The sequence below is a fragment of the Mus pahari genome, chromosome 14, assembly GCF_900095145.1.
Source record: "Mus pahari chromosome 14, PAHARI_EIJ_v1.1, whole genome shotgun sequence".
NCBI lineage: Eukaryota > Metazoa > Chordata > Mammalia > Rodentia > Muridae > Mus > Mus pahari.
This window is the reverse complement of record NC_034603.1, coordinates 43,449,201-43,458,374: the sequence shown is the minus strand read 5'-3', so window position 1 is coordinate 43,458,374 and position 9,174 is coordinate 43,449,201. Positions and strand designations below refer to the sequence as shown.

Sequence of the window (9,174 nt, the reverse complement as noted above, 5' to 3'; positions counted from 1 at the left end):
TACTGGGAATTGAACTCAGAACCTCTGGAAGAGCAGTCAGTGCTCTTAACCACCGAGCCTTCTCTCCAGTCCTATTCAATCTACTTTTAGACTAAAAAACAACTACTAGACTCAAGTAGTTTACATTGGTATGCTTTTTTGTACTTTAGAAATTTAAGGTTATTTTTGCAACAACATATTACGTTTCACTTCTTGTTTAAGGTATTGTACTTATGCAACTATCTAAAATATAAAGCTCTAGTCCTTTTGAACACTGCCATTACAAACTGTTTAGGATAATTAAGAAATGCAAGATAGTAGTCGGTCAATCAAACTCATGGTACTGTTAGGTACAGGTTTAGTTTATTTAAAAAATAAGCTTTTATTTAGCCTATTGTAAATGTTTTCAAAGTAAAATAGTAAATAGCTAGAAACAAGCAACATTTGCCTATTCAGATATACTTTAGATAGATGGTCTTCAAACCCTTCAAATATCTACAAAATATGGCGTTTAAGATGTTTTAATAAGGGCTGGAGAGATAGCTCTGTCACACATACAGAAGAAGCATGTCATATGTCAATACATACAGAGGAAGCATGGGCCACTGTCCTGGCAGCCAGCACTGTTATTCCTAGCTTTGGAAGCTGTTCACACTGCACTCCCTGTTTACTCAGGTAATGTTTATCCTCCTTAGGTCTCTGATGGGACTGAAGACCAGATAGTTATTGTCTCACATCAAGCTTAAGTTGTTTAGGATTTAAGAAAATGTTTTAAGGTCTAAAAAGATGTTTTTAGGTTGATAAATACAAGTTATGATAGAAAGTGATTCAGGTATAGAACTTTGGACTCACCAAGATATGATAATATAGTATTTTCTCCAAGTTGCCAAATATACTTGAACTGGATATTGCAAATATAATTCTCACCTGATATTTTTTCTTTTTCTTTTTTTTTTTTTTAAGATTTATTTATTTATTATATGTCAGTACACTGTAGCTGTCTTCAGACACTCCAAGAGGGCGCCAGATCTTGTTACAGATGGTTGTGAGCCACCATGTGGTTGCTGGGAATTGAACTCTGGACCTTCAGAAGAGCAGTCAGTGCTCTTAACCGCTGAGCCATCTCTCCAGCCCCACCTGATATTTTCATAATTGTTATTATTGTATGTAGTTTATTGATGTTAGAGAAAGACCTTTTTACTGGACTAAAAGGGGGAGATGCTGGGAGAATGTTTTAAGATGTTTCTGTCCTTCCTCACCTAAGGCATTTTCTGATTGGTTTAATAAGGGTCAAACAGCTAATAGCTAGGCAGGAAGGGATAGGTGGGACATCCGGGGGGGGAGAGAGGAACTCTGGGAAGGAGTCTGATGCAGAGGGAGGAATGGGTGCTGGCGACTGAAGAAGAGGCAACAAGCCATGTGACAGAGCATAGATTAGTATCAGCGGGTTTATTAGGTTATACAAGCTATAGGGAACAAGCCAGCTAAAGCCACGCTTTTACAATCAGTAACAGGTCTCTGTGATTATCCAAGAGCTGGCACCCTGAGAGTCACAATATAATTTTCCATATATTAGTGTTTTAGAACCAAGTATGCTGGACGTACCCCTGATGCTCTGAGGAATGGGACTGGGCCTTTCTGAATGTACCAAGTAAAGACTCACTATATGTATAATACAGTAGGGAGTGACTGGATTGCCCTCCCTTCTATGAAAGAAACACACAAAGGGCTGGGAAGCACCCACCCTCTTGAGAACAAACTATGAAGAACATTTGTATAACTATGAAGGACCATGTAAGTAAATGTGGCTGAACCTAGTCTGACCTTGCAGAGAACCAAGGACAGACACTATAGAGAAGCAGCTGAGGTGCTCTTCTGTCTCCAGCAAATCTGTGGTGGTTTGAATAGGAAAGGCCCCAGAGACTCTTGTGTTTAGAAGCTTGGCCCATAGAGAGTGACACTAAGGAGGTGTGGCCTTGTTGGATGAAGTGTGCCACTGTGGAGGTGGGCTTTAGGGTCTCAGATTCTCAAGGTAGCTGAAGTGGGGTAGTCTGTTTCCTGCGGCTTCCAGATCCAAATGTAGCCCTCTCAGCTCCTCCTCCCGCACCATGTTATCTACCTGCATGAATCACGCCAGCCTCTTAAAACTGTAAGGCAGCCTCAATGAAATATTTTCCAAGAGTTGCTGTGGTCCTGGTGTCTCTTTACAGCAACAGAAACCGTAAGACAACTCCATATGAGGAAAACATTCAAAACTTCTACGTGTTTGTGGTGCTGGGGACTGAAGCCAAAGCCATGATCGCTAGTGTTGGGTATCTGTATCTACTCTTCCTTTGAGGCCCATTGCCAGCCCTCAGCAACAGCTGACTCCTGGGAGCCAAGCACTATAGTAGGCTATGAAAATGTAAAAACTGAAAAATTACTTGTTTAGTTGAGCTAAACAAGTCACAAAAATGGTATGTAAGCAGCATAGGATGCTGGTGGCAGCTCACACCTTTAATCCCAGTGCTCAGGAGGAAGAGGCGGGTGGATCTCTGTGAGTTCGAGGCCAGCCTGGACAATCTGAGCTACACTGAGGAACCCTGTCTTGTGGAGTTGGGGGAGCACCATTTGAAAAGAGCACCAAGAAGGTAAATGGGATTTGAGAACATCTCTAAGGGTGTGTGCATGTATGGACAGGGAGCTGGACCATGAGGAAGACTGAAGGAGACTGGCCAGGCGGGGATGAGCGTTGACCCTCACTTTCTTTACAGCATGCGTGGTAGCAGAGCTGCTGCAGCTCCCACCGCCACATCTGGGCCTCTTCCCACCTCTCCTATGCAGGTACCCTCCACGTGAAGTTCCCTGAGCTAGACATGGGCTGTATGAACACTGAGACTCTGTAAAGGAACCCAACATTCAACATAGTAAAACGGTTGACAGTTTCTTTTATTGTCAGAAGCTGGCATACACTTTCCACCTTGTTAATCTTGCATATGCCAAAGCTGGATCCCCCTGGAGGCGTCAGCTTCCCTTAGCTCTACACTAAGCAGGCCTACATCTGTGGCAGCAACCAGGAGGCTGAGGCTGAGTCTAAGGCAGAGTATCATATAGGCAATAATAGGTAGAATTTGTCTGTTAGGTATTTAGTAGACAGTCTTGCTAAGTTACCTAAACTGACCTTGAACTCCTGGGTTGAAGGAGTCCCATGGCTTCAGAAGTCCTGGAATAATCAGCACAGGCCACCGCACCTTGAAACTTGAGTCAAAACTCCAATACTGGAGTGAGTAGTGTCAGTGTGGGGTGCACCGCCCTCGGGGGAGGGTGGCATGGACACACAGAAATGTATCATCTCTGCTCTGTTCCTACCCTAGGACTTTCCCTGAGCAATTGCTACTTACATTAAAAAGGAGAAATTAATGGAGTATCCACACCAGCATTTTCACAACAGGATGTCTCAAGTTTGCAGAGTTCCCTATCACACTGTCATCTTACACTCACAGAGACCCATTTCCAGGCAAGTCTGGTGTTCTCTGTTCACAATGTGCTTCCTTTATATTCCATATATATGATTTTCATGTTTCCTAACAGTAGTGTCATACTTTCTAGAGATCTCATAGCATACCTACCATGTATGTAAGTTTACGTGACCACTAATGGACAGTTGAGACGCACACCTTCTATTCCTTAAAAACACAAAAACTCACTTTTGTGAAAAACATTTCAAGATTACTTTCTCCAAAAGATCACCAAGCCAAACATTTGGCCATACTTTTATTTACTACATATACTATAAACATATACAATACATGCTACAAAAAAAAAAAAAACATTTTTAAAATTTAACTGTCAAGAAAGTGAATAGTGTTATAATACAATGGCACATGTTCATATTTTATTTCAAATTGGTTTGCTTATCACCCATTTCAAACCATTAATAGTGAAATGTTACTTGTGGAAAATTAAAATTATCTATTTGCATTATTAATAAACAATTTCAACAAATTAAGAATTAACCATGTCAAATATTAGTATCCAAAAATGGGCTCTTGCTGAAGTGATTATATAAAACATAGCAGCCAATTTCAGTTTACTTTGCTCTGTGACAATGTACATACGCATCTGACTAGGATTATAGCACTTTCTATTTTTGGAAGATATTTGTAAGAAGTCCTTTGATCTCTTGAGGTCCAATAACTGCTACACCCAGCCAAATCCAACCAAACAGTTCATGTAATGGCTCTGAACAACTAATCACTGAGGGGTTGGTAGGATTCACGGAGAGCTGCAGATCCCATTCCCACCACACATAAGGAAGAGACAATGCAAGCCAGCATCAAAGGCAAAGGCGAAAGAGAACACCAACATTCAAATCAGCCGTGACAATGGTTTTCTAAAACAGGCTTTAGATGCCATCATTTCAGGAACAGATTTTTTTTTTTTTTTGTTTTTGAAACGAGGTCTCACTTTCTAACTCTTGACTGTTCTGGAAGTAGCTCTGTAGACCAGGTTGGTCTTGAACTCAGAGATCCACTTGCCTTTGTCTCCCAAGGGCTAGGACTAAAGACGTTCACCATCATACAAGGCATAGGAAAATGGGATTTAATGTGCAATTGGATTTACAGATTCTATGCTAACTGAAAAATGAAACAAGCAGTCAGGTGGAGTAAGTCACGTGCTACAACAAACCTGTCCATTCAGTATCACTGACCACCTATTATGAGCTCAGCATTGGGCCAACATCTCTAAAATTGAGTATTACTGTTTTTATCAAGCTAGAGTGAGGTAAAAAATGTATTAAATTAACATCAACTCATTAAATCTGCCTGTAGTAATGTATGCAATCCTATGCCTACTGGCTTCCCTGGGCCATATAACACACTTCTGCACTCTGCTCATTCTTTCGTATAAATTCTCTACACACATGAGCTCAGCAATGTGCTAGTCACTTCAATCACATGATTTGGTATATGTTCAATGAATGCAAATTCATCATATTAATCTACACAGGACAACTAAGAAGGTACATTATTTTTCTAAAATGAGGTTCAAAGCAAAGTATAAGGTGTTTCTATTGGTCACCTACACCAGAGACCAGCAAGTGCCTTTATCACCTGAAAGTCTCATGTTACAGTCTAAAGAAACCCTATGATTTGTGGCCTCAGAGGCCTAGTCTCTGGAGCATCTGACCCCATATAAATCATTCTCTACTTTAAAGGGCTTGTAAACTAAATCTGGACAAAAGAGAACCCAAATGAAAGCAATTTATAGTGTAATATACTCCACCAACTATTAAACCATGTAAAATGATACATAAGTAATTTACGACTGGAACAGTTTTCAAAGTACCAATCCTACCCAAATGCATAGAATTCTAACCTGCCTTTTATACAACTTGCACATGATGCAGAGGGCAAAGTTTGGCCCTTGATACCTTCTATAGGATACAGTAAGTGATTGGTCCTTCCACTCCAAGTAGAATCTGAGAACTTTAAGCATCCCATTAGGATACTAGCAGTCAGGAAGAATGGCCCTGCCAGATCTGTCCCATCAGTAAGGTGAGTCTTGAGCTGTGGTAGCAGTGTGACCCTACGGTGCCCCCTTGGGGGAAGGCAGAGAGCTGGGAGATTATCCACTGAGTGAATCCAATACTGGCTTAAAGCTATGCACTGAATAAAGTGCTCTGTACATCCTGCTTCTCATCTGGAATGAAGATATACACTATCCTAAGAATCAAGCCACTTATAGGTACAGGGGAGGAGAGTAACAAGGAAAGAATCCAAGAAAAAATCCAAGGAAGACAAATGCCTCTAGTAGTGTTCTCAGAATCCTCAGGATTTGAAATGTCAGAATGAGTCATACAATGGTCATGGTCCATAAATGCAATTGCAACCCCAATGGGTAATATTCACACAGTGCATGATTACGTCATGGGAGTGGGAAACAGTCTGCTGCCGTTTGACAGTATGGATTCAGAATGAAAACAGAACCTCTGAAGAAATCAGGGTCAGCAGTGAGTAACATTCTTTTCCTGCCCATCAGCTTTCCACAGGTTGATCTGTTTTGCCCAAGAGAAAGGAGGCAATGTATTTACGTCTTCTCATAGGCACGGCCACTACCACCTAAAACTGCCAACTCAGAAGTTAACCACATAAGCCCTCTGGTTTCGTACCCTGAATATGGTAAATACAAGTGAGAATGGAGTAGTTCAGTCTTAAAAAAGATCCCAGGTAACAGAATGCTTATATAAACTAGACTGCTTTGACACCTGTAAGAAAATTGTATAGATGGCAATTGGGGGAAAAACAGATTGTTCCATCTGTCAGCAAACTGTCGAGCTATACTCAGCTGAAGTCCTCATCGGGATTCTGTTGATCCAGCAGACGGACATGTGTGAATGGGAAGTGACCTCGTTTGCCATTACACTCCCCTTCCCACTGACCACTCACATTAATCTTCGTAACCTTTACCAGCTCACCGACCTGCAGGACGAGAATAAGGAGAGCACTTTATTTCCAGTTAAGAATGCAAGGTGAAAATCTCCATTCTCTGTTAGGCATACCCTGCCCACGTGATTGCTCTAGGGCTGATGTTATAGAAATGGCTACTCACTACCTCCCCAGCCCCAGCCACCAGACTGGTTAACTTGTGGTTAGTGCAGGCAAAAAGAAGGAGTGGTGTTAGCAATGAAGAAAGACACTGAGAATACAGAAGGTAAAAAGGACCCTAGAAGATGACAGTCTCTGCAAACCTCAGCATGTCTAGGTGAGCTAACAGTCTCCTCTGTTCTATGATCCTCAGCAGCCCCGCCACACCCCACCTCATCTGGCTTAGGGGATGTAAAGCCTAGCTCTCCTTGGCAGATGTGGCAGCATGCCTGGCCCTATCCTAGGACAACTCTCTCCCATGCACACTGTGGCTGCCGCTGCTAGCTCAGCAGAAGGCGACCACAGCAAGCATGCTGCATTCGGACCCTACTGTCTCTCAGCAAAGGCCAAGCATCTAAGAGAAGGTACAGGCCAGAACTCCAAGTCCTCCCAGCTCCCCACAAATGTTACATCTCTCACATCTAGTAGCTGACTTGCTGTTCCTTAAACTGGCACATATTTATTACCCAATTAGGGACAAAGGGAAAAAAATCCACTAACTACTATAGCTATTACCAGTCAACTATATCACTGCTTCCACTTATAAAATGTTCCTTGTGAAATCAAATATAAAGTTTTAACAAGATATAACTCTGTCCTGCCACAAACCTAAGACAAGCTCGGTATGGAAATGAATTCACTGAGGCAAAAGACTGAACAATTCAAAACACAACAAAAAGACCCTGACTAAAAAGCAAGATGACTGGGACTAGACAGATGGCTCAGCAATTAAGAGCACTGACTGTTCTTTCAGGGGCTTGAGTTCAATTCCCAGCAACCACATGGTGGCTCACAACCATCTGTCATGGGATCTGATGCCCTCTTCTGGTGTGTCTGAAGACAGCTACAGTGTACTCATATAAATTAAAAAAAAAAAAAAAAAAAAAAAAAAAAAAAAAAAAAAAAAAAAAAAAAAAAAAAAAAAAAAAAAAAAAAGCAAAAACAAAAAAGCAAGATGACCACTCCTTGTCACTTGAGTTTTACAGAACACTTCATGTGTATTGAGTGTATTTGAGTATTCTCTAGATCTTAATTTCTAATTCTCACAATAAATCTCCAGGGTAACAATTTTGATTTTATAGAAAAAGTGGAGGATTAGGACAATTATGATCTTCACACAGCTTATGACTTAAACTCAGAATTACCTGACACCAAAACTCATGGTGCTATTAGATGGGAAACTTTGAAGCTCAGCTGTATGAGGCTTCAGGAACCCTCGAGAATCTCTATAGTAGTCACTGATCAATGCCTACTCATGGGAAGGCCAGGGATGATCTATAGAACCCGTCTGATCTCAGTAACAGGGAAGATTCTTGCTAACTGGTCTTCTGTAATTTCCGCAAGGAAAAACCTGAAAACCACAAAGGACTGACGTGGTTGTTTAGATAACAGAAAAACAAAGCAGACCAGAGGGGAGTAATGGAAATAAAGGGTAAGATACAGAGAATGAAAACAGCGGCTCCAACTGCCAGTGACACGAGGGCCAGGGCCACCTAGGCAAAGGCAGGAGGGACCTGCAGATGACCACAGCATCCAGGTGACCATCGCACCCAGGCCTGGACGCTCTGGCACTCATTCAGTTCATCCTAACATCCCAGGCTGCTGACTGTGGGGGCCACAGATTGTTATATAGTCCTCAAGGACCCAAGACATCAAAGTGAAATGTTACTTGCTAATGAAAGTAATCTAAGGCTGGGGTGCAGCTCCCTGATATGGAATGCACATGGCATACACATGGCCCTTGACAAAGGACACAGGGAGCATTCTGAAGAGTTGGAAATAAATACCTTGAATTTCCTGATTATCATACCCATACCTGTAAATGTGTTGAGTAACACCTGTTAAGTTTTATAGGTTAACAAATGACTTTACACCTCAGTAAAAAGGGGGAGGGCTCAGTCAACACACTACTTAGCTCTTCCTAGGTCTTATATCAGCCCACCTGTCATCAGGCCTTTTCTCCTTTAAACAAAATGGGGCCAGAAGCTACTAGAATAGAGTTGTGTGCATCATACAGCAAATCTTTGGACAAATCAAAAACGTCTTTTCTTTCCCTTTTCTTTTATTCTTATTATGTGTGTATGTGGTTTTGTTTTACTTTATTTTGAGGCAGGGTTTCCTTACTATGTAGTTCTGGCTAGCCCTAATTTCAGAGAACTGTCTGTGTCTACCACCCAAATACTGGGATGAAAGGTGTTTGCTCAGCCTGCCCTTAGAGCCATTTTTAAGATATAGATTCTCAAGGTGGTGGTATAAAACTTTAATCCCAGCGATTTGGTGGGAGCTAGATCTGAGTTTGAAGCCAGGAAGGTCTACAGAGTGAGTTCTAGAAAAGCCAGGGCTACTACAGAGAGAAACCCTCTCAGAAAGAAAAAAAAAAAAAAGATATAGATTCTCCTGGTTCTATGCTATAAAGGAGACTCAAGAATAACAGTATCAGCTGGGCGTGGTGGCGCACGCCTTTAATCCCAGGACTCGGGAGGCAGGGGCAGGCGGATTTCTGAGTTCGAGGCCAGCCTGGTCTACAGAGTGAGTTCCAGGACAGCCAGGGCTACACAGAGAAACCCTG

The 9,174-nt window shown here is 41.8% G+C and overlaps 1 protein-coding gene across 2 annotated transcripts in view; it reads right to left on the bottom strand.

Annotated features, from left to right (window-relative positions):
• Positions 1-1,319: 1,319 nt before the first annotated feature.
• Positions 1,320-9,174, bottom strand: part of Crk (CRK proto-oncogene, adaptor protein) — a 30,697-nt gene continuing 22,842 nt past the window's right edge. Inside the window, exon 3 of one of the 2 annotated variants that reach the window (XM_021212546.2) lies at positions 1,320-6,440. In XM_021212546.2, coding sequence (XP_021068205.1) covers positions 6,433-6,440 — 8 coding nt within the window. In that variant the 3' untranslated portion in view covers positions 1,320-6,432. The remainder of the gene's footprint in view (positions 6,441-9,174) is intronic. The other variant, XM_021212544.2, reaches the window with a different exon arrangement.